Source organism: Narcine bancroftii, chromosome 9, assembly GCF_036971445.1.
Source record: "Narcine bancroftii isolate sNarBan1 chromosome 9, sNarBan1.hap1, whole genome shotgun sequence".
NCBI classification, from domain to species: Eukaryota; Metazoa; Chordata; class Chondrichthyes; order Torpediniformes; family Narcinidae; genus Narcine; species Narcine bancroftii.
The window spans coordinates 12,632,280-12,658,855 of record NC_091477.1 but is presented as its reverse complement, the minus strand read 5'-3'; the positions used below and the strand labels follow the sequence as shown (position 1 = coordinate 12,658,855).

The 26,576-nt window shown below is 38.2% G+C and overlaps 1 protein-coding gene across 5 annotated transcripts in view; it reads right to left on the bottom strand.

The window, feature by feature from the left end:
• The window catches only part of hmgxb3 (HMG box domain containing 3), a 64,885-nt gene that overhangs the window by 10,054 nt on the left and 28,255 nt on the right, over positions 1-26,576 (bottom strand). For 4 of the 5 annotated variants that reach the window (XM_069898169.1, XM_069898170.1, XM_069898172.1 and 1 more), the window contains 8 exons: positions 25,480-25,610; positions 24,283-24,384; positions 23,291-23,416; positions 20,357-20,457; positions 18,939-19,091; positions 17,093-17,391; positions 9,684-9,811; positions 5,516-5,647 (listed from right to left, as the gene is read on the bottom strand). In XM_069898169.1, the coding sequence (XP_069754270.1) occupies positions 5,516-5,647; positions 9,684-9,811; positions 17,093-17,391; positions 18,939-19,091; positions 20,357-20,457; positions 23,291-23,416; positions 24,283-24,384; positions 25,480-25,610 (1,172 nt within the window). The remainder of the gene's footprint in view (positions 1-5,515; positions 5,648-9,683; positions 9,812-17,092; positions 17,392-18,938; positions 19,092-20,356; positions 20,458-23,290; positions 23,417-24,282; positions 24,385-25,479; positions 25,611-26,576) is intronic. The other variant, XM_069898168.1, reaches the window with a different exon arrangement.

Genomic DNA, 26,576 nt, shown 5'->3' with positions numbered 1-26,576 from the left:
CCTCTATAGTATTTAAACATTTTAAATCCCTCTCACATTTTATTTAATTTAGACATACAGCAGAAACAGGCTATTTCGGCCCACGAATTTGTGGTGCTCAATTTACACCCGATTAACCAACACCCCTTGTACATTTCGAACAGTGGAAGGAAACTGGAGCCCCTGGGGAAACCCATGCAGACACAGTGAGAACGTACAAAATCTTTACAGATAGCACGGGAATTAGAACCGTGGTCCCAATTGCTGGCACTGTAAAGGCGTTGTGTAATCGCTACACCAACCGTGCTGCCCCAAGTTAACAACAGAACAACTCCATTTATCCAAATTCGGATGATTTGAAATCCTAAATTATCCAAATTTTTTTCAACCAAAAGTAATCTCTGACAAAAATTTTATTGGATAATTGAGGATTTCAGAAAAACTTTGGAATTTTGAAAAAAACCTTGAGTAGAATTTTGAGTTTTTGATGTTGAATTTATCTTATTTTGTTTTTTTGGTAAGAATTAAACATTATTTCATGTTTAAAAAGCTTCCCTTGTAGTTGGTTGTTTAAACACTCTTACAAATGATTTGCTGTTGCTACTGGGCTGTTTTTAAAAATGACCAGTTATCCAAAAATATTGTTTATCCAAAATAGGCCCAGTCCCGACCATTTCAGATAATCAGAATTCTATTGTATTAATCCAAATACAATAGATTTAGACAAAACATAAATGATACATTAGAATATTTAAAAATCAACCAAAATAATTTCTATTATACAAACAGTAAACTTCATAAGTTTGTACGTTCAATAACTGATTGGACATTATATGTTAAAACTTATCAAACACAAAAGGAAGACTTTGAACAATGTGATAGGACATAATTCCTCACAATCTAAGTCACTGCCATTTGGCCAATTAGGTCTATGCCAGCTGTTAAAACTATCCCAGTGTGGTAAACCACTGTATTTATGTTTATGTTTGGATATGCTGTATATATGTGTGGATGTGCTAGGACAAGCCCCTTACTGACTGTGCATGAGGCTCCACCCACTGATTCCTGAATACAGGCAACTGTGCCACAGCCCCGTTTCTCAGGCCAGGACAGTTGACCAGCATGGACGGACACCCATTCTGTAGCGAATAAAAGCCTATCAGTTTTTTCTATAACTTCTAGTCTTTGAAGTTATTGATGGTGCATCACTCATCACTTCACTTACAACCCTCATCCCATTCTGTCTTTCATGCCTATCAACTTCCACCTACACCAACTAAAAATTGAAGCTTCAGTTAGATATGTGTTCCTTCCTCAATTACACACAAATTAATTAAGATTCTGGAGATGATTCTGCTCAATTCAACTTTAATCAAATGGAAGACCAAGGAGCAGATGACAGAAAGCACTCATGATTTAACATGGATTCAAATAATCCACGTAAAATGATGTGAAAATACCTAGTATTTTCGAACAGAATTATACGGTTTGAAATGTACAAGGGGTGTCGGTTAATCGGGTGTAAATTGAGCACCACAAACTCGTGGGCCGAAATAGCCTGTTTCTGCCGTATGTCTAAATTAAATAAAATGCGAGAGGGATTTAAAATGTTTAAATACTATATAAATACTACAAAATCAGTAGAAGGTTAGTCAAGATATGCAGATAAAAACTAGTTATGAGTTTTGCGTCAGTGATCTTCTGACAGATCCCTGTAATCTATTTCTGTTCTGCTGTGAGGGAAGACCATTTCCACAGTAGGTGGATCAGAGATCAAAGGAAACAAGTTATTGGTGAACAAAATACCTATTATATTGCCCTTATTAGTGTATATTAGAAAAATAAAGGAGGAAACAAAAAGCACAAGATCTGCTTAGCTAGGGATCTCATTAATCCACAGGGAATTTGAATCAAGCTGTCTATTTACCAGCACTAGGCAAAAACTCACTATTATACCTGCTGAGCCAAAGGATGTTCAGTCTTTTGGGGTGGTATACACTCAAACCGGGAGAGTCCCTGAAAGCCTCTTTTACAGATAGCTCAGAGAAGATATCTGGAGAAAGAACGTTAAAAATGAGATCTAAAAATGAGGCTAACTGGGGGGAAAAAAAAAAGAGAATACGTCCTTTAGTGTCAGCATGGCTCTATCGGTCACACCGCCACCTAAGCACCACTGGGTTAGTCACCCTAAATTTAACATTATGCAACTACCCTGCATGGTAAATGGAATACTGCACTGCCAGAAGCATTGACTTGGAAATGAGATATTAAACTGAGATTCTGTCAGAACTCTTGTGATGGATAAATGTTCTGCTGTTGAAAAACAAGAGCAGTCCTCTTGGTGTCTTGGCCAATATTTGTGCTGGAACAATGTTTGTGTTTCCTACATTTCAGCAATGGTTGGACTTCAACAAGAATACAATTGATGCAAAATACTTTAAAGGGTAGACACAAGGATGAAAAATACATTTTATAAGGCAAATAAAAGCGATATGGTGAAGAAAGATGGGTAAGGCTTATACTGTGCTAAAAGCCAGGGTAGACTCATTGGTCTCCCAGTGCTGTAAACTTAGTGCAGCACAAATATTTATGTTAAATGCATTTTGACAAGTGTTATGAACAGCTGTTATCTGGACACAGCTTACAAGTCAGTCAGGTTGGAAAAATGACTATATGTCCAGAATGGTCGAGAAAAAACAGATTTAAATGTGGAACTTGCATCTCCAAATTCCAAGGAGGATCCAATAAAGGAAGTCAGGATTCTCATCTACAAGATTTTTGTGAAGTAGTACAGTATTACATTTTAAAATTACTGCAATTCAGTTTAAGTCTATAAATCAACCATTATCATGCCTCAGTTACATGCATGGTTTTAATTATGGACTAAATAAAGGCAACATTGTTAAATATAACAATCAGAAGTACATTTACTTTTTTTCTTCGTACATGAGCGATGTTGTTGCTGAGGAATGAACAATGGCCTATACATTTCATTATTTAAAAAAATTCCACTTCCTAGGTCTAGAACAAATTGCTCAGTTCAACTTGCCCAAATCCCATAATAAAGTGATCAACTTTTTTTTTTAAAAAGGGACAGCTAACTTGGCAAAGTGAAAACCTCTATGGGCAATTTAAATTATTTATTTTCATCACAGAATACTAAAGTATACAAAGAGTTTTTTTTTAGTCCATCTTGTCTGTGCAGGTGATCCATAATAATCCATTTATCAACGCTAGTCCTATTGCCTTCTAATGCAACAGCTTTACCAGTGCTTACCTAAATACTGAAATCCTGTGATATCTTCTTTGACAATGAACACTAGATCACTACCACTCTCTGGGTACACTAATATTAAATATTTCCATGCAGAAAAGTATCCCCCAACCTCCTTAACCAGTGGTTCTCAACCTTTTTCCACTCTCATGCCATCTTTAAGTAATCCCTTACTAACCACAGAGCACCGATGGCATAGGATGTCATCGGTGCTCTGTGGTTAGTAAGGGATTTCTTGTATGTGAGTGGAGGAAAAAAAAAGGTTGAGAACCACTCTCCTAAACTAATTTTAGATCAAATTTATCAAACTGCTCTGAATATAATTGGCTTCCATTTTTTGGGCTGGTCTCCCACTTCAACCTCAAAGGCCTCGCTGAAATCCACATCAACCACTCTTACCTCACGAACAATATTTGGTTATTTCTGGTTAAAATCAACTTGAAAATGAGATGGCATTAGATGACTTAGTGGTGTTCAAGGTGGATAAATTTCCAGGGCTTAATATTTAAAAAAATAATTGGTCATCTGCCATGCTGATTATTCTGGATTAAATCTAGATTTCCAACTGCCGATTAATCGTTTCCCACCAATAACTTTCTTACCTCCAATGTCAAACTCAAATACTATATTTGTTGCTCTCCAATCATCTCGCATTACTTCTCAGCCCAGAGATTTGAAAAGTTCTGCCAGAGGCTTAGCAGTTTTTCTCCCAAGCATCCTATGATGCATCTCTCATCAGGTTGTGGGGATTTATTCGCCTTCAAGCCTACCTAGAAGTTTAATCTCTCTTCCCTTTCATTAGAAAATTGTAACCAGACCTACTTATATTTTTAAATCATATATGCTAAAATTTACAATTTTCTTTTACTGCCATCGAACAGTTTTCCACCCTCCAGTTTGAGTGCAGTTTTCTGTGTTTGACAGCATAGAATATTTGAAATCATTCATCTGTGAATAATATCTTTGACAATTTTGGGTCTGTATTTAAGAAACTCTTTAGATACACGCTGTTTCACTAATTTAACTAAATATTCAGACATTGGAAATATGCCCTTTCCAATTCTTGTAGCAACAACTCCCATCCATCCAACACACCAAACTCATGAAGACCATCACTTCTTTAAGCACCATTGTCTTCAAATCAATTTGCTAAAATTTCTGAACTTCAATAATTTGTTTCTGTATTAGGTAGCCTGTACACCACTGCTAAATCGGAGTACTGAAAACTTCACATTGAATAAATAATGCACCAGTACAGTTTTGCCTTAATAGAAGAAGCATCTTCTTTGAGAACACCATCTAGCATACTCACGAAAATTCACAATAACATGACTCTTTTATCGTTAACTCTCATCGTAAAGGAACTATTCCATATACAATGAATGGCCTGGAAATCTCCCAGCTGTCTAATTCTAGAAATGATTCTGACAAGACAGGTGGCACAGATGGTGTAGTGGTTAGCACAATGCCTTTCCAGTTGCAGCGATCGGGACCGGATCTGGGTGTGAATTGCATGCTGTCTATAAGGAGTTTGTATGCGTGGGTTTTCTCCGGGGGCTCCAATTTCCTCCTACCCTTCAAAAATGTACTGGCGTCCAGGTTAATGGGGCACAAACTGGGAAGCATGGACTCATAAGGATGAATTGGCCCGTTACAGTGCTGTATGTCTAAAATTAATCTTGTGTGGTGATTAGCTCTATATTTAATTCTTAGTTGGGATACGTGCAAGATCTCTGATCGATAGAAAACAAAATTTATCTTTAACTCAGTAGTTCTCAATCTTTTTCTTTCCACACATAACACTATGTATTCCCTATGCCATTGGTATTTTGTGATTAGTATGGGATTGCTTAAGGTGGTTGTGAGTGGGAAGGGAAGGTTGAGAATCACTGCTGTGGACCCAATTGTTACTGAGATATTTTGCTTGAGAAAAATTGTCATTGGTCCTTTTCCTTTGGAGTTATGAAACCGTGCACATAATGAGTCAATTAGGTACGATTAAAACAGTGATTTTCAAACTTTTTCTTTCCACCCACATACCACCTTAAGCAATCCCTTACTAATCACAAGCACCTATGGCATAGGGAATGCTTAGAGTGATATGTGAGTGGAAAGAAAAAAGGTTGGGAACCACTGCTTGAACTATTCACAGTTCTGATGAAATGTCAACCAATAAAGTGCTAACTCCCTGTTGAGTATTTCTGGCATTTTATCTTTTAGACTTTCAGCATCTGGAATATTTTGACATAGTGTTAAATTTACCTGTGATTTTTTGAACAGAGTCCAATATGGGAGTGGTCACATTCCTGGGATCTTCTCCAAGCTTAATTAAATTTCTGATTTTGAACAGCAAGTCCAAACTGACCAAAAGCTTGTTTCCAATGTTAAATAAACCTATAAGGATAGCAGTTAATTACCAAAACTTGAAATGTGTAAAATAATACCCAAATCAGCATTAACCTTGATACTTATCCAAGAAAAAAATAATGAAATTTTTACCTATAAGCAATTGTACACCTGCACTGCCCAAAACTATAGATTATACAATGAATCAAGAGGGTTGAAGCATGACCTAGGTTACGATGACCCTATTCACCACAAGTTTAGCTTACAAAACCCCAATTGTGCAATAAATGAATATTCCCATTGTGGTTCAAACTTTCTTCCACAAAGGTAGCTGCAATTCATCTTAATGGTAGTAATATCTGTGGCAATGAGATCCAGGAAAATAGTATCAATTGTGGTGGAGCAGAAAGTTGAAATTTATCAATAAATTGATGAGGCCATAATACAATTCAGTCAAACTGTAAAATCAGGTACTCATATTATTTTAAAGTTATGAATATACTTTCACATATCCAAATTTGATGTGAACATTTCTAATTTAAATCTGCTGCATTGTGACTGAATACCATCCTACCCACCCCACTCATGATTGAGTGTGCTGAAGGAACAGAATAACTGCAACAGGAGTTTCCATTATAAATCTAAACAAAAGTTTACGATGGAAAAAATGGTCAGAAAGAACTGTAAACACAGAAATCTTAATACATTGATGTCAAAGATAAAAACAAGGTTACTGTTACACAAAGAATTTATGGAGTTGTGACAAATTCCACCGGCAGTTATTTTATTCAAGTCTTAGGATGGCCTGAAAATAAAACCTGCATAAAGTTTTTGTTATTTCCAAAGTAAATATTTGACATATCAATCTGCTTCTCTCGTACCACAGAGGCATTTTGTCAGAGACCAACCATAATTTCACATTTGGATGTAGAAATTAAGGGAGTAAAAAAAAAAGTTGAAAACTGTTTCTGAAACCATTTCCAAAATTGAACCATTCCCCCTTGCTCACTCGCACAAATGAAAATTCTGTTTATAATAATTAGTTTTTATATACCTGTTAAATTAAAATTAGCTTGGCAATTTTTACTCTGCAATTATTCTCCCCATGGAGTTGTTGCACTATATTGATAATTTATTTAAAATATGATAAGCTTGCAAAACACTATAAATCAACCTACACTGTAAACATGTGTCAAAGTGCTGAGTGTATCAACATGTTTAGATATTCAAAAAAAAAACAAGAGACATTAAATTAGTGCAGATAAGTTCAATGCTTTGGACTCTGTGTCCCAGTTTTCCAGGACAACCAATAAGCACATATACTCTATGTCCCAGATTTCCAAGACTGCTTTTATACTCAACTACCTGCTGGTTCATACTGTATTTTATACTGCAAAGGTTACCTATGGATCCAGTCCAGAGTATACATGATGAAAAGTTTAAAATGTCCAGGATCCAAAGGGTTAAAGATCAGTTATGATGTTACTAAATGGAGGAGTAGACATGAAGGTCCAAATGATTTGTGTTTCCTATTTTTGTTAAGTGTGGAATTAGAAACATGAAATGCAAATATAAAAAGCTAAGAAGGTTTGACTTTAAAGTGCAAACTGAGACTCCAAACCAAGTAGAACTGCTGCCTAATAACATGAGACCCAGGTTCAATCCAGATCTCAGATACTGTGGGGTTTGCATAAGTGTCCAACCACAATCCAAAGAGATGCTTGCTTGGTCGGTTAATTGGCCATAGCAATTGTGTAAGTGAATGGAAGAATCTGGGGCAGTTTATGTAGAAGATTATAAAATGAGATCAAAGTAGGATTGGTGTCAATGGTGGCTTATCCTGCATCCTTTATGGCTGCTTGAATTATTTCCTTGCCCTCTTTACCCAAAAGTTATAATCTTGATTCCATGTGTGCAATGCCAGTCAAACCAATTCAGCATCTGAAATCAAAAGAAAAATAAAAACCTTTGTGCTTTGACCCTTAGTGGTTTGGTTGCTCATTGGAAACAGAGCAGAGCAAGGAGAGACTTGAAGAAATAATGTCAGGAGAAGGGTAGAAAATGGAAGAACAGAGAGATAAAGGATCATAGGTACCGTGCAGCCACATTAAAAATGCATTCTGACATAAATTGAACATTTATATATATATATCTTTGGCTTGGCTTCGCGGACGAAGATTTATGGAGGGGGTAAAAGTCCACGTCAGCTGCAGGCTCGTTTGTGGCTGACGAGTCCGATGCGGGACAGGCAGACACGGTTGCAGCGGCTGCAGGGGAAAATTGGTTGGTTGGGGTTGGGTGTTGGGTTTTCCTCCTTTGCCTTTTGTCAGTGAGGTGGGCTCTGCGGTCTTCTTCAAAGGAGGTTGCTGCCCGCCAAACTGTGAGGCGCCAAGATGCACGGTTTGAGGCGATATCAGCCCACTGGCGGTGGTCAATGTGGCAGGCACCAAGAGATTTCTTTAGGCAGTCCTTGTACCTTTTCTTTGGTGCACCTCTGTCACGGTGGCCAGTGGAGAGCTCACCATATAACATATATATATATATATATAAATAATATCTTTTCTTTGGCTTGGCTTCGTGGACGAAGATTTATGGAGGGGTAATGTCATGTCAGCTGCAGGCTCGTTTGTGGCTGACAAGACCGATGCGGGACAGGCAGACACGGTTGCAGCGGTTGCAAGGGAAAATTGGTGGGTTGGGGTTGGGTGTTATAAACACCATTTCAACTTGACTGAACCACAGCCAATAGATATCTGACAGGAGGGTAAATATATTTCCACTGATGTTAATATTACAATCCTATTCATGCTGTACATGGCCATGATATTAAGCAAATCATTTTGACTTTGTTGAAATATTAAACTGGGAGTTGGTATGGCTTAAATGAAACACCAATAATTTAACAGAATATTCATCCAACCCTGATATTTTGTGCCACAAAAAGAATGGTGCATGACCTGCTGAAATTCTCCTGCATTTCTGTGTAGACTGTAATCATAGCACCCACGTTTTTTCTGGTTCAAATCTATAGTGGCCATTGGGCTTGGGTTGGGTCTCCAAGTTCTGGTGTGAACTTATTTCAGCAGGCAAACTTTTGATGCTAATTCATCAGACAATAGCCTTACCCCAAGACCTCCAATAAGGTTAACACTTTTAATTCTAGTGTAGAACTCTGTTATTTTAGATGACCGAAGCTAGGAAATATAATCGTGGTTGCAATAGCACATATAGTTTTACCCAAAAATCATTTTGGGGTGCCCCAAACAGTGAAAATATGCAAGTGTTCTGTAAACTCCAAAAGGCATTGGATTGGTAGGCTTAATTGGGCTGCACTGGCTTTATGGGCCAGAAGAGTTTCTACTGAGCTGCATGGTTGAAAAAAAATAGAACTTCAATATACATGTGCGTGGGATCATCTTCGAATTAAACTGCACGAAAAAGGAATATGTTAATGGGTTTAACAATAACAGAGAAATTATTTTCTATATTGCATGCTAATATTTCCTTTAAAGGATTTCCTTATACTTGAAATTAAGCTAAATGTACAGTATTTTAGCCAACTTCATTGAAACCAGAATGAAATTATACACCAGTAATTTCTAGATATTAGAAACAAACCCAAGTGACTTTAATTTAAAAAAATTAAATTGTTTAATGAGTCAATTGTCATTACAAATTACTCATCAAATATTAATGGAAAGATTAATTTTTAGGTTTTAATTTATTTTCCTGCTTGAATTGTCTAAACATACAACACGCGATGGGACAGAACAATACATGACTCCATTGTGTCAACATTTCCCATTCAACAAAGAAACCAGATACAACCCCTTTCCTTTCATAGTCATTTTATCATCGTCCAGAGCAAAATGAAATTAATTCTGACAGAAGACCTGCATGAAATAGGGTAAATTTTAAACAAAAAACAAATGACCTCAACTAACAATTTTGAAAAAATAGAATAGCATAGAAAATTATTTTTCTGAAGGCTCAAAGATTTTTTTTTAAATCAAAGCATATTCCAGAATTGACATGGATAATTGTGTAACAGATAAATGAGCTCGATGAAAGGCAAATCGCTTACCTGAGCTGATGTCAGTGAAGTGATGAAGTGCAAGACAGTGGGGATTCATGCAGATTTTTGTCTGAACTACAACCACTTGGAACTGGCTTTCTGTCAACAGCCAGCATTCCTCAGGGCCAGCTATTGAACTAAATACATATGAAAAAAAAAATGCATCAGATATTTTTGGCATTAAATTTCAGATTTCTCTTGCTACAAATTCAAACTTGCAGCACGAGAATCATCAACAGCTATCAAGATTGGGAATATTCTTTGAAAAGAGTTAGGAATTAAATAATTTTGCACCCTGATCTTTCCAAGCCCTCAAAGTGCAAAATTGCTTAGGCAAATCATGACTGCCTATTCAAACTAAAAACTGACATCCTGGTGCACTGTGCCAGCATATCTTATTTAAACGCAAGTGATGATAAAAAAAAACTGTTTAATAATCTTCAGACCTTTAAACTGTTCTCCATCTCACAGCCCTTGCTTCTCCAACTCAAATACCAGGAGCACACAGATATGGGCATTCCTTTCTCCCCTCCATCTTCCATACCACTGGAATATATTGGGGGGGGGGGGGAAAGAGGACCCTTTCTTTGTTCCTTGTTACATCATGAAAAAAGATTTTGAGCAAGTAAGTCATCCAGGGCATTCCTACTCATCATTTTCAACAAATTGACCAGATGAGAGAAATCAAAAGAACAGCAATCAAAATTTCAAGAGTGCAGATAGAGAGAGAGAGAGATCAATATATATTGTACAATAAGTACCAATGGGAGCACTGTCTGGTACTGGATATGTAAAATATTCATGTGCCAAGTTACCCAATTTCTTTGGAAATGAGATACAGAATTCAGTTTAATAAAATCTCCAGCACAAACTAGCAGCTGCATTTCGAAAAGGAGTGCTGTGGATAGAATCCAAATATACTCAGCAAAATACTTTTACTGGACAGAGTTGAATTAAAGTGCATACACTTATATAACATGGTAGACATCCAGACAGATCACAGAGCTGGAAATGAAGAAGTGAACTTTAATAGCCCCACACTTCCCTGTTAGTGGAAAAAAAAGCATACTGCCACCTACTGGCTTTCAATTAAATTTATACAGGATTTAGAATCAAAAGCCCCTTTCACAATGCCAACCCTCCAAATAAGCAGTAAACTTAGTGGGCACGCTACACCCGTAGAGCCTTCCCACTGCACCATGACTTACTGGGGTCATTGGGAACCTGGCATTTTAAGGGAGGGTCCCACCTACAGTGATGTGTTATGTACGGCACTCTGACAGCCCTGCCAACTGAACAGTTATATTTCACAGCTCAGCCAGCTGTGGTATGACAACTATGGCTAGTGCTACCATTAGGTGAACTAGGCAGCTGCCTAAGGCACAGAAGGGTGCTGTCGGAGTGGCTAGATGTCCAGTTTTAGGCCACACAGTCCAGCTTTTGACTTTTGAGGTGCACCGGGAATAATACGCACTCGGCAACAAGTGTGGCAGTTCAGTGTCGTTTGGGCCAGGCGACTCCCTCCCTCTCCATACCCTATACCTCTGCTAATTTCTCTGCCTCTGGTTTGAAATTCCCTCTCGGACTGAATTCCTACATGCAGGCTTTCGAGCGCACTGGCTTGAAAACTTGGAATGTTTTCAAAACCTTGGGTCAAGTGCGGCTACGTGTTCATGGAGTGCCCCTGCCAACACATGGCAATCAAGGTGATTGAGCCGCAGTCCAGTGAGGGGCTTGGTGAGGGCATCGGGAGAACGGCTCCCTAAGGGAGGGGAGTGGGGTGGATGCAAAGGTCCTCACTCGCCCCTGTCCACATTGCCTCAGTACTGTGTTGCTGGACCCCAGCTCATCCCTCCCTCTCTCCCCCCTCGTCACGGCTATGCATTCACGGAGTGTCCCGACCAACATGTGGCGATTAGGGTGATCGAGGCGCTGTCCAGCGAGGGAGGGGCTTGGGGAGGGCAACAGGATAATGGCTCCCCAAGGGAGGGGGTGTGTGACACCCCTGCTGATTGCACAGTAATATTACACACTGCGGCCAGCTGCGCTGTGAAGTATAACTGTGCAGTGGGCTGGGCTGTCAAAGCACGGCCAGCCGTATTGTGAAATATAACTGCCAGACGGACACAAGCACACAGACTCTAATGGTACCCAGCAAGTCGAATAGACCCTTTACACTGCCAGAGAGTGATTAATGAGTTACCTCAGCTGGGCTCTGATGCTTACCCCCCACCAAGAATCAGAGCCCAGTTGAATTTAACTCGCTCTGCCAAGTTGGGACATTTCACACCCTGCGATTACGGGGAATGGACCTGCTAAATTAGCTGGTTAACCCACACTGAATCAGTGGTGTGAAAGGGGCTAAAGATACATACATCAGGACAACAGGCCCTTTGTCCCAATATGCACACGCTGACCAAAATGTCCCACTCACATTAGTCCCACCAGCCTCCACCCAGCCACATCTCTGAAGATTCACCAGCCACTATTTCTGCCACCTATTGCATGGTCCCACCACTGAACATATCTTTCCCTCTCCTCCACCTTCTATAGGAGCCCCCCCTCGTTCACTCCTCCCTTCCCACCAATTGCCTCCTTGGCACCTCCCCTATGACTGCAGGAGATGTTCCACTTGTGCCTGCACCTGTCCCCACACCACCATTCAGGACTCCAAACAGTTCTTCCAGGTAAAGCAACACTTCACTTGTGAACCTGCAGGTGTCATCTACTGTATCTGGTGCTCCTGTTGTGGTCTCTTCTACATCAGAGACTGGACCCAAGATGGGAGATCACTTTGTTGAGCTATCCGCCACAATAGCAGGATTTCTTTTCAACTCCCTGCCTCATTCCCTTGCTGACATATCTGACCATGTCCTCATGTTCTGCCAGACTGAGACCATCTGCAAATTGGAGGAACAAGACCTCATATTCTGTCTGGTCATCCTCAAACCAGATGGTATTAAGTGACTTCTCCAGTTTCTGTTAGCACTCTATCCCCACCATCATTCCCCATGTCTACTTTCCTCTAGCTCTGTCTCTCCTTTTGCTCATCTCCACTCCCCTAGTCTGCTTTCACAGTCAAAAACAGCCCCCTCCCCCAAATCAATTATCTCCTTTCCTCCCTTCTGTCCTCCTATTCATATTCAATGAACTTTTGTCTGTTGGACTGTGCTCCTCTCCCGCCTATTCATTCTTTCTCCCCTTTTAATTCAGGCACCCACCTGGTTTTTACTCACATGTTGAAGAAGGACTCAGGCCTGAAACGTCAGTTATATATCTTTACTTGCAAAGGTCTTGCTGAGTTCCTCCAGCATTTCTGTATTTTTACACATCTCTCCAAACCCATGATAACCATGTATCTGTCCAAATGTAATTTAAATGCTGCAATGATAACTATCTCAACTACACTAAAAAGTTTGGAAGCTGATATTCTCTCATTTAACTGAAAGAGGAGAAAATACATCATGAATTCTGTTTTATAAAAACCAACCTGCAAACATAATTCTATTTACATCAAAATTCCGAGCAATCTTCCTCTTAGATGTTGCTCAAGATTGAGGTTATCCCACTTCCACTCTATAGATTCTGAGGTAGCTAATAGGAGATCCTCAGCCCATTCCATAGGTGTGGCAGATGGTGGCTGAGTAGACAGGCTGCACAGGTAGCATGCTTCCATCTACACGCGTGTTCCTGATGCATGACTGCAAGATTTTCTAACTTCATTCTAAAGTCTTGGCAAGAGGTTCTCAATCGTCAGTGGGGAGTTACACTTTTTCAAAGCTTTGAGCACATCTTTGAACTGTTGTCTCCATCGAACTGACAATCTCCTCCCATAACAGAGATCTGTATAGATTTTGTTCAGGCCTAGATGAAGGACTCAGGCCTGAAATATTGGTTATGTATCTTTATTTTTGTTAGGTAAAGTACACTACTTGATCTGCCAAGTTTCTCTAGCATTGTGTTTTTACTTCAATCACGGTGTCTGCAGACTTTCATGTTTTAATCAGAGCTCTGAATAGAATGTTTCAGCAATCTGGTGTCAGGCAAGTGAACAACATTAAATTTATTGTCATGTACAAGATACACAAAGTATTTTTTTTGTTTGCCCTGCAAAAGCAGAGTTGCCAAGTCATCCAGCACCATTATTTAAACAAAGCATACGCATCCTTCCAGAGACATGGAGCTCACCATCTTCTTGAATGTAGCTGCCTTCAGTGTTCCTGTAAGCTCTGTAGCTAAATGACATGCTGTTCAGTAGTGAACAAAGTTCAAGGCTTTGTATCCAGATTACACTTCCTTGACCCTTGGTTCAGAATCTTGAAAGCATTAGGAAGCTGTATCCCCCCACCTAGGAGTTTTGGGAGGCCTGCTTGTCATTGCACCTATATGAACCTTGGACCCAATTCCTGGTTCCCAGAACCTGGTCATCATCAACCCATGATCCAACGTGAGTTTTTCAGCTGTGGAGCCCGAGCTGGTGCTTGCCATGGCAGTCATGCTTAGCCACAGCCTGTTTTTTTTGGAAGTGAGATTCAACATTGTGGTAAGGTTAAGACACGCTTTATGTCAATGACTCAATTTTGACTGACACCGGCCTTCATTAACTTTGGTTCTGTTGCAGACCTGACGGCTTGTGAAGCAAGTGCAAGGTGGATATAAATAAATGGGAAGACAAATTTGGGGAGAGCATTCCACAGACCCCTTCAATTGATGCAATTTTATGAGGTTGGAAGAGGCTGACGCTGATCCTTCCCTTTTTGTTGGGAGTTGTCACACACTGAAGATTCCAATCCATACTGCAATTCAAAGACCAGTTCATCTGCCACTAGGGAGAGGTAGTGAAGACGACACTGGTAATGCTTTTCCTTTTGGCAGACAGCAAGGAGGACCCTCAGCAAGAACCCACGTTCGACTTGGCTCCTTTATTTAGAAGGTCATGACAAAGCATCTAGGATTCTGATGTGGATATTAGTTAGTGGATTTGTGTCTGAAGCTGTGCAACAGCAAAAGTTGCCATTTCTGTGGTGACTTCATCTGCTCTCAAAGGCTTTGATTTTGAGTTGGCTTATTTGTTCATAAGTGGAGATGGTAAGACTTCTGAAAAGGGACCTGGTCATGACCAACAAAAATGTGCAGTTGACCAGAACTCAGTAATGTTATTGTAATAACATGTCTCAAGATGATTCCATTTGACCTTGTATCAAAAGGATATCAGAAAGAAAACAAAATACTTTGCATAGTTTTGATGAGCATTCAATGAGTAAAAAAGTCATTGAGGGAAAATTGAGAAAAGGAATTTCAGGGCTTTGGAGCTCAATGACTGAAAGCATACCTGACAGTTATGAAGTGATCAAAATTAGGCATAGTACAGACATTAGGATATTTAAGAGATCAAGCAACTATTGGGCTGCAAAAATTCAACTTACACAAGCTGACCTCTTGCTTTAAGATGTACCAGAACAAATGCTTCTGATTTGCCTCAGAATCAAAATTAGTCCTTAATTTTATGAAAATTGTTTTCAACAAAAAAAAAAATCCTGAATTTCATGAGAACAAAGGCAGACTTGCCTCCCTGGACCCATGCAGTTCAGCGATTGGCTACTGCTTAACATCAGACCATGTGCATGTGGACAAAGTACAGGTTTACTGGCCAAAATTTTGATAGTCCACAACTGTTCCAAGTACTTGCTGTACTGACAAGATCATGTGCCTCATTTATATCACCATCTTTGTAAATTGCAAAAAAGCAATTTTGTTCATCAAGAGCCAAACACCAGCTGGCTTTATCTTTACTTCCTTTTCAGATTTTCTGAACAACTTGCTGGCTCAACGTGTAGACGGGCCGGTAGGAAAGAGCATGCTTGCAGAGATTCAATATGATTTTGTATTAAAGCTAGGTTTCTCTGCACGAGCAGCAACAAAGCAAAGATGAAAGTGTTTATGATAAAAGGACTAAAATATTACCAGTTTTTCTTTACACATATCTTTTGCAATCTACTTGAGTATTTTCAACATTTCTGTTTTATATCAAAATGGATGCTTTGTCAGTTTAAATGAATTTTAAGCACAAAACTGCACCACTCCAATCTAATGAATCATCGTAAAATATTAATGATCAATTGATACTTACAAAACATATCAAGTTTTAAGAAAATGCAATATATTTAAAAACTGGTTGGAAATAGATCATTGGACCCCAATACATTATGAGTGGATGCACAATTGTATTCAATACTGTATGGTGCTGACGTATAGGACAGTCCTTGAAACTTAATAATGTCACCTCAATATCAGGGTCATCTTATACACCAAGTCTAAAATCCAAATCCTGACAGCAAGGCCTCAACACCATTGCCATCTTCTCCCTCCTCTTCCCCCTCCATATCCTATCCCCATCCCGTCAGCTCTGACTCAAGTGTCCCGGTCAGGCCCTAGGAGCACTCTACCACCTTCCTCGTGTTGACAACCTGATTCAACTCCACGCAAGTGTCCCAGTCAGGTCCTCGGCACACTTTTCGCATGCTGACAACCTGGCTCACTTGCATGCAAATGGCAACAGTGAAAAGAATGCGTGTGCATTGAGGGGCATTACTAGTTCAGTGAGGCAAACCTGCACACGTCCAGTGAGATCGCCGCACTCCTCTGCACGGTCCATCCGCCCAGTCCGACTACTGTTGGTTCTGTACAGTCTTTAAATGGCAGTTTAATATGCTAATAAAATTAAAACCTTTACAAGGTAATTTGGTATTAAAATATTGTGACAGCATCACTCCACTGGTCAGTGACAAGTGCCAAACTTTTGTGAGGAGGTAGGGCGAGGCGGAGGGGTCATTCTGTACTAAGGGTATTGCTCAAAACCTACATTTTAGGTGGAAAATCTGGGGGTCATCCTCTGCACTGGCATACAAGATAGCTATAATATCATTTCACCCAATTTTCATTGGTTATATAGAAACATTAAGCTCAAATTAAATATACATTTTAAAAAGTTTTACATCTGTTTTCATTTTCATTTAACGCACCAAATACTATTTCTTGGACACTAAAATGAGATCTCTTGGTATAGTACAAAATGACAAATTGTTTCAAGAAGCACATGTATATGCATGATTTTCATATGTACCTGTACATGTGAGACATATGACCCATGAAGATAAAGAAAATTATTTTTAAATACATTGCAATCTGACAACTTTCTAAACTCAATTTTTTTTAATGTAAGCAATCACACTGGAGTAACTTCCTATTCATGTGAAGAAACAGCTGGTCCCTACAATGTTCAATTCCCTACAGCAGTCCAGCAAAAAAAGGATGAGCAAACCTGTTTTATAATTCCAAAGCTTATCAACTGAATGCTCTGTTTAAATGTATCACTCAGGAACAATTTAATAACAAAATAGAAGTAAAAAGGTTCTTACTTCTGTCCGCCCTTGAACAACTGGCAATCACATAGACCACAGATGGTGGCTGAGGATTCAAAGTAATTAGGCCATGAATTCTGTTCCAATGTTATGGTTTCATTCATTGCTGACAAGATCAACCGTGAACTGTTGAGTTCCTGAATCAAACTAAAAATTTCCTGAAGTTCAGCCTCATTCTCTGGTATTTGAACTGTTCTCCTGAGCAGAAGTAATGTAGTATGACGCTGTAGGTCCTTTGAGGCCTGAGTTAGACCTTCCTCTGGATTCAGCAGATCCAAGGAAGGGGTATTATTTATCTGAAATTAAAATGTAAATCAATATACATGAAAGATAAAAAGCCCAAGTAAGGAGCAGGCCAGATGCTGTGCACAATAGATTTGTCATATTTTATCTTTTAATTTTATTTTCTGGTTCTGTTTTGTTTCAATGGACACATCCCCCACACAAAAAAAAAAATTAAGGTCCAGAAGTTTCTACAAACTCTTTCACTTGACCTCATAAATTAAAACAAAAATTGGAACCCTTCATGATCTTGTGCGTTGAACTTACAAACACCAGTATCTGTTTTCTTCAGAGATAGAAAATTGTTTGGTTCCTATTACTAGTGATTTTTGGGGATATGGCACAATAGTCAGAAAGAAGAGGGAGGCAGAAGATCACCCATAACTTTTCGACCACGTGGCCTAATTCTGAACCTATTTCTTATGTCATGCAGAAGGCACTGATTGTTTTGGATGCATGAACTTTCTGTTTGGTCAAAACAGGTCAAGATTGCAATCAACTGGTTCATTTCTCTTGAGTTATTAGATTTTTAAAAATTTAAATGATCGCTTGTCAATTTCTACCCCATTTTATGGAGTTATTTTGAGAGAAATGGCAGGACTTTATTTCCTAAAATTACTTCCCCTGTCAAAAAAAATCTTAGAATAGTAATGATCAGACTTAATGAAAAATAAAACTTAGGGTGCTCTTGATCTATAGTTGTTCCAAAGTGGTTGACAAGTAAACACTATTTTGAGCAGTTATTGTCATACTGCATGTAACACAACGGTTAATTTCCATGAAGGAAGTTTCCATAATTAAGAATATAATAAAGACTTATCCATCCAAGTGATATTAATTGGTGGATAAATATTAGTCAGGTTAGTATGAACTGTTTTTCCATGAAAGAGTGCCATAAAATCTTTTATGTCTACCTAACAAGAAGCTCAGATTGGTAGAAAAAAAATGGAAGTTCCTCAGATGAGGTGGTTTTCTTTGGAAGTGGAAGTAGAACAGATATTGTTCACCAGCATTCAAAGGCTTTTCATGAATGTTCTGTTTCCTCAATAGTATGGTGACTGCACTATATCTTATCGCAGGTTTAAAAAAAAGTAATTAAATCAAATTAATGATTTTAAAAAATATGAATAATAAATGTAAATTAAAAAGACATCAAAACATTGAGAAAAAATAAATATTCCACAGGACCAATATTCCCCACTTCAATATATTGCACAAAGCCAATGAGATATGCATGTGAACTCTCTTTTCAGCTTGACAGAGCACCACAATTAGGATCAAGGGCAAGATCAGCGGTAGAGCAGTGGAACTCGCTAGCTCAAGTCATTTTAAGTATTTAATTGCCCCAGAAGAGGCAAATAAAAAAATAAATTTAAATAATAGAAATAAATTAAATGTAAATCCCAACAATTAATTAAAAATAGTATTCATAACTTAGGAACCAGTATTTGACCGACAGCAAATCTTGAACATGGTCAGGAGGTGTTAAAATGTAAGAGACCGTTCACGGGTGATTCACTTGGTAAGGTAACATTATAGCTTATTATTGAATGGTACTCACAACAGGTTTTGATGGCTTTATATCCTGTTTGTCCCTTGTGAAGTCATAGCCACACTGTGGACAAGTTCCTGGTTTGTACCTATTCATATATACATATGTACATTTGGGATTTTTACATCGTCCTTTACCTCTGCAAGTTGCCAAACCCAGGTCCTTGGGGGAAAAAAACAATGTTACAATATATATTTTGAATCTGTCACCAGACACTAAATACAGATTCGATGAATAACTGTGAAATACAGTGAGATTACATTGCAGGAAATAATCCAAAAAATTCCCACATGAAAGTGTTTAATTTCAAGAACATCCACATAAAAGTTCACAGCATCAGAAGAACACATGCAACAACAAAAAAAAAATTCCCATCCACACGCGTTTCTCCTCAACGTGATACACAACTGTTTCTACCCACTTGTGGTTGAATTGGCAAATGCTTTTCCATTGAGAAGAGTAAAGAAACAACTTTGTGGTGCTTCACTCTTTCCCGTCTTTTTTTTCAGTGTTGTCTTGCACTTACAATTAGAAAAATAAATCTTCTTTATCCTTCTCAGAAGCAGAGTCAAGATACATTAAAAAAAACCATGATGGGACAAAAATACGTGTACTTCATTTCATTGATATGCTTTCAGTATTTTGCAGGTAATTATTTTCAATCAAAAATTAATTTTTATATTGCAATTTCTGTATGCTAATTGTTTTTCTTTACCCACACTATTGCCCACCCCACTATCCCAATGTCCCTCATACAGGTTGTCAGAAACACATCCGCATTATTTAACCACAAACATTCTTCATAACTTTCGCAGGCACACCATTCCCTTGGGAAAATGGAACAAATCAATTACTTTCAACAGGGGCACTGGGGGCCACAGCACATTTAAGTAAAAGCCTTGTTTTCTTGTGTAGCTCGTAGGAGAGAAATATGGAAGAAACAAAAATTTGTCTGCTTTACAGGGAAGATGGCCTATAAACTTTGAGCAGAGTCTGGTGGGGGGGGGGGGGGTCATAACCAAAGAAAGGTTGAGAATGGCTGGTCTAAATTGTTCTCCTTTTGATGGTTAAATGACGATTTCTACCATCAATTCTCTGCTGCGTTGATAAATCTTTTCAGGTTATTTTAAAGACAAAAAAAAAGGTATAAAAAGGAAGTAAAAACACAATGCTGGAGAAACTCAGGAGGTCAGTGTACTTAATATAGCAAAGATAGATACATAACTAACATTTCATGCTTGAGGCCTCTGTCAAGGTATAATAGGAAGTAACTGGGGTTTGTAAATAATTGTAAATAAAGACTGAACCAAAATCAGTGAACAAGACAATATGAAATGCAGAGATAGCTAATAGAGAGAATATAAAGTCAGAAATACTTGAGTTTAATAACAATTCTAATCCTCTTTCATAGCAAATGTGGTACTTACAAAGGCACTTGCTTTGCTGGTTTTTGGAAGAGTCAAACACACTGTTCGGACAGAAACTGCACTGGCTTGAGGTGATTCACTCCCTGCAGAAACTTTTAATTCTGCCTAAAGGCAAAGAAAAATGAAACTTCCTTAAATCTATTTCAGCATAGTCGCAAAAACTTGAATTTCTAACAGAATGTTGCAGTATCCTGTTCTGAATTTCAGACATTTTTCCTCATGACTCCTTGGGCAATCTATCAATTTTGATACTTTGGCAATGAGTTAAATGAATTAATCTGAATATTTCAGAGATTTGTATGAAAACACATTTTGGCTTGATTCTAATTTCATGATTTTGCTCACTTATTTAAGATTTTTTTTTTTTTTTTACACCAGATCTCCTGTTAATTTTAATGCCCATCAACATTATCCCTCAAACATATAAACTCAGAAACAGGAAATGCAGAAATGCTCATGGTCTAAACACTTAATGCATTAAAAGTTCAGGGTGTGAAAGAGTTTACCAGTACAATTGAAGGATATGATGGTCTATATTGTGTTACGAGCCCAAAGGACCCCAAAACCCAGCAGCAATAGACATTCTCCAAGAAAAGTAGTTATTTAAACAAAAGTTGTTTTAATCATCTTTAAACATGAAAATAGAATTAGACTTTAACTTATCTCTATACTTAACTAACCCAAATTAACCCCCTTCTAATTCTAAGCACATGTGTATGATGTGTGTGTAAGTTTAAGAAAAGTTCTTTGGTTAACAGTTCAATGTCACTTCTCCTTCTTCCAAGTTCACTGGTTGCAGACAATTTTTATACTTTGCACAGAATTTAACATGCATAAAGTTCACCAGGCTTTGGTGCTTGAAAGGTAAATGTTTACCGCTTAGGAAGGTTCTTGAAGGGTTTGAAGAGAGAGCTATTTGTTGTTCCAGGATTTCCACAACTGAGGTACCACCATTAGTAACTTCAATATCTCACTGATGAAACTTGCCCCATCAGGGTCCTCTAGATGGTAACCTTTTTTTCAGGCTACCACACAGTTCCTTTCTGTTCCCCTTATTCCAAGAGAAACATCAGACTGATAGCACTTCTAGCCATCCACTGCTCTGGAGCTTTCTGTTTCAACCAGCTTCCTGGCTTGCACTGTTCAGCTGCTTTCCATGTCACACACACTAACTGAGAGAGCTTGTCTTTGCTCTCTCTCTCTCTCTCCAACTGCCAGAAAGGCCATGTGATTCTCTCACTTGCAAAATCCCCCACCTTTTTCTGCAAACAGGAGTTATCCTTCTGCTCCCATTGGTTGTCTTAGATAAACAAAACCAAGAAGTGACCTTTCTCAGGAAACAGCTAGTTTGTCTCCTCCAAAACAATGGTCTATTCATTTCATGACATCATTTCAATTAGCACTTACTTGTGAAATGTGCATAGCATTCTCCATAGATCCTTCAATGTTACTGTATATGAATTCTTCAGTATTTCAAATAAGATCAGTTTTTAAAATGCATGTAACCCACTAATCTTACCAAATTCCTCCCAATATTTATCCATTACAATTGAAATTAGCAAGAAAAAAAAACATGGATATGGGAAGTGCTTACAAAATGCCTTTGAGCATGTAGAAAAAAATGATGGTTAGGTCATACATTATATTTGGTACTGAGTGCTTGTAAAGGTAAGGTAATACCCTATTTTTAACCTTGGACCAGGTGAGATTTAGAAAAAGACAGAGAACCTTAAGCATTGTTTTAACTCGTGAGCTTTGCACCGCAGCACCAACTTCTAAATTGGTGAGGTTTGGGTCACAGTTGAATGTGGGGTAAGGAGTGTAATGATTGGAAGTTGGACCAGCTGGGTTACAAGACCTTGGAGGAGCCAAATAATTCATAAGTAAATGAAAATTTAAAAATGCCAAATGCCAGAAATTGGTTAGGTTCAAGCTGTGGAAAGAGAAACAAGTTATAGTTCCTGTCAGTTGGCAGAAAGCTATTATGAATGAATGTGATGTGCCAGTTAGATTAAAAAAAACTAGAAATCAATTGGACAATCGTCATGATTAGATTTATTACTTTATTTTAACCATGTAGTTTCCTGTGACTTTTAAAAAAAATCTAAAACAGTGCCCAAGCATGGTGACTTGCGAGCTGCCTGAATATCACACAAGTTTTTCATTGCATCTCGGTACACATGGGCATTTTCTTGAAAAGCAATTTTTTTTTCTTTCTGCAGATGCTGCCTGACTTACCAGAATTTTCTATTTTTTTTTAATTCTGTGTTCCTGGAGCTCAGCTTTCTGCACAGGATTAGTCCCAGAAAACCCTGGGGTTCAATGTTTGACAAAAGTAAGAGAACCTTTATTACTCCTGGTGCACAAGGAACCATCATTATATTTTGTAATACTCTCTCCAGCTAACCTGTAGGGTTGACGACGTGAGTATTTCTGCAGATATAATTAGTGCAGTGAATGAATGAAGATTAACATACATCTTCATCCCACAATTACTCCCCCTTTCCTTCCCCAACATTTTTATTCAGATGTCAGCTGATTTTCAGGACTCATGAAGGGCTCAGGCCCAAAACCTCGATCACCTTTTACTTTCTATGGATGCTGTGCAACCTGCTGAGTTTCTCCAGCACTTTTGTGTACTGCGCCAGGCACCAGCAGCTGCAGATATTCCAGTTTATCTTCATCTGACAAACCAGGTCATCTCTAGTCTTTAGCACCAAAGCAGTCATCAACAAAACATCCAATCAAGCTACTGGCTAAGTTAAAAAGATATTCAGCTGAAATGCAAGTGCTACAAAAACCCCACCACCTCCACACACCCTTAAAGGCTGAATTAAAATCAAGGCTTGAGCAGGAGCTAAAACATTTTCCACAATTTAGCATGTTTACCTAGTCACTCTGAAATGATAAAGATTAAAATCAAATGCAAAACACTTGCCTGCTCTTCTCCATCTGCCAAATTCGGATGCAATATCGAATGTCCCAGTTGCTTTAAGGTGCTGGGTTTCAGACCTGATGGGGGCGCAGAACTCATCAAGCTCTTTGCAGAGGAACTTTTGACTATAAATAAATGACAACATTTGGCATATTCCAATCAAACAAATTAAGAATTTATTGTAGTTTGATTATTTCTTGATATGCAGACATTTCTGATAAAACAGGTAAAAAAAAACGTGCTCCTGGATCTTTGTGTATCTAGTATACGGATGTCTTAAATTTGCATTAAAAATATTTTTTTCCTCTCAAGTCATTAAACCTCCATGTAATTGAAGGAATGCATTCTGCTGGAGCTCTGAACTGTCACCATTTTCTTACTTCAACAATATCATCCTCAAAAGTTTTGTCATGGGAAAGAGATCCAAAACTTATGGAAATCAACAGAGAATTTAGTTTTTTCCCCCAATTATTTGCATTCTATGAAGTCCAGCATTAAACAGAGGCAGATTGTCATGCCTCTCATTGCAAGCATTAATTAGCTACGAACATAATGTGACAGAAATATTTACTTTCTGCAATCAGTTTTGAGATTAGTGCATGAATTGGTCCACTAAATTACATGTTTTCAGCACTTTGAAACTGAGTTTTAACTAGAGACCAACCAATGGCTACAAGTAGAATAGTGCAGATTCCATTACAAAAATATTTAATCTTTTAATTATGGGGCATGTGTTATCATGGCCAAACACAATAAATATTTTATTAATTTAAAGTATTTGTATGTTTAAATACCAAATACTACAGATGGTATACATACAACATTTAAACATCATATGGATGAGAACTTAAGTCAACATGGCATACAAGATTAAACATCTAATGAGTTCCATGGAATTCGTGCAGATAGGTATTAATGGCTATCATGCACACAATGGGTTAAAGAGCCTGTTTCTGTGCTGTACAATTCTATTTATTTAATGCTTGAATACCTGTAACTCCATTACTTGCAGAAGCCACAAAAGATTCGGTTGTCTCTGCTTGACCGACGGGCACTGTGACCACTCGAATGTAGGTGACACCCGGTTGTGCAGCTAGAAGTACAATATATTAAAAGATAGTAGATGAGGACTTTTCTGGCAGGGACTGACAATTCTAGGCAGCACACTTTAAAGAATCGCAACATTTTGGAACAAATATGGACATTTACTTTGAATATTACCATGACTTAAGAATCACAATCATGCGGGAAGACATTTGACAGTGGAATTGTTCTTCATGAAAAGAGCAAGTTTTGAACAGAGGTAACTGGCATTACAAAAAAAAATGACTGAAATGAATAAGGGGAAACAACTTCTACTAACATAAAAGGTCAGCCTTGAAATCATATTTAAGGTACACTATTAACAGTAAAATTAGGAAATTAAAAAATGTTGTTTTAAACAAAATGATGATCAGGAATGTGTTTTGAAATGTGGCGGAACCAATAAAAGTACCCTCTATCTTCAGCCTTTAGCCTGTTCAATACATTCCATTCCTCAGCTACCAACTCCATTCTTTTCCCTGGCAGTGTGAAGTGCAACCTGAGATGAGCTTCAGTTCACGTATCTATCCAAATGTTTAGATCTTCTATTTTTGTCACCCTATTATCTTATTTCATTCCTGAATCAGTTCTGAAACTCTCATTCAATTTTTTTTTAATTACCTCTGAACTTGACAATTCCAACACCTTCCCCCCACAGACGTCCTAATGCGCATAAAGCCTTCTTTAACCTTCACCATTGTGCTTGCTGATTTGCTTTGAAAATTCTCATCCTTGATCATAAACCTCTTGCCATCACCCTGGGACTCCCACCCCTGTTGGGATATCTGCTCCATTCTAAATACAGCCTCTTAGGCTTATCTAAACTGACAACCTTCAGCAGATGCAGCAGTGCCCCAAAGTTCTGCAAGTTTTTAACCACAATATTACCCTTTCCTCTTGGAAAGGTGATGATTTCAATCTGCCTTTCACACACACCACCAATATCTCTTTCACCTGAATTGATGGCAACTTTTGTTGATGCTGATCACCTTGGTTTAGTTTACCACATAAAAAGCACAATACGTAGAGGCTATTATTAAATAGTAAGTGAGCAAAATTTAAAATGTGTTGCAGGGCTTTGGTATAAGCACATGGTGTTACACACCCATATTAGATGGAGCCGCTGGCAGGATAACACGTGGTGGTCGTGAACACGCTACAGCAGTCAACAAGGAGGATTTTGCTCGTCCCCTGGCCTTCACTCTTCTTCGTATTTGTAAACTTTGTCTAGAAATACTGAAGGAGAAAGAAGAAAAATGTTGTTAAATTCATTCCGTTTCGAATTCATTCAGTGTGCCTTCTTTGACATTTGGAACTTTTGTGACAATCGTTGACAAACATCATGTATTATTATTACTACAATGTCTTTATGAAAAGGACTAAACTATTTAAAGTAACATAGAAAATAATATAAACCAACACACTAAAAAAATAAATAAAATTCCCACTAGATTCGCAGCAGCGCCAAGTGTGGGGAAGTGAAGGAATGTAGATGATCTTTGGAAATTTTCTTCTGATTGCAGCCATAGTGGGGACAGGATTAAGAAATCTTCTGACTGTGCTTTGAGGCATGTGGTAAACTGCTGTGGAATGAAATGGAATGGTAATCATTTGGACTCAAATCCACTAATGTATATCCAGGGAAGTGTGGAAAGATTAAGAAAAAAATGGCTCTGTTCACCAGCACAAAATAACCCAGATAAATTCTGATCAATGTTGTACTGTGGTAGAGATTTTAGGTACTTCACAGAGCATTCACAAATTGTATTTTTCACTACAACATTACTTCTTTGTACAGCTCAGAAAATAGTTTACGGAATATTTTCACTGATCCATAAAATGTTAATAGTTGGACAGTCAGACTCTCAAACATCAAGTCTTATCAAGTTTTGATCCACTTTGAGGCTCGTTCCCAGTATCTCTGCATATTTTTTGTCTTTACCCACTAGTTTCCAACCAATGTACTGATTATTGCCGTCTTTGCCTGTAACCATCATGATTTTAAACAGCAAAAAGAGGCATCTTCACAGCATCTTCTACTCAGAGAACAGCGCCAGCTTTTCAAAACTATTTTCATAAATGAAGACCCCCGTTGCTGAAATCATTTGGAGAACTGTCTTCTGCACGTTTTCTAAAGCCTCTTTACTGTTTATAAAGTCCAAACACCAAAACTGGGTACAATGCACCCACCTGATTAAACCT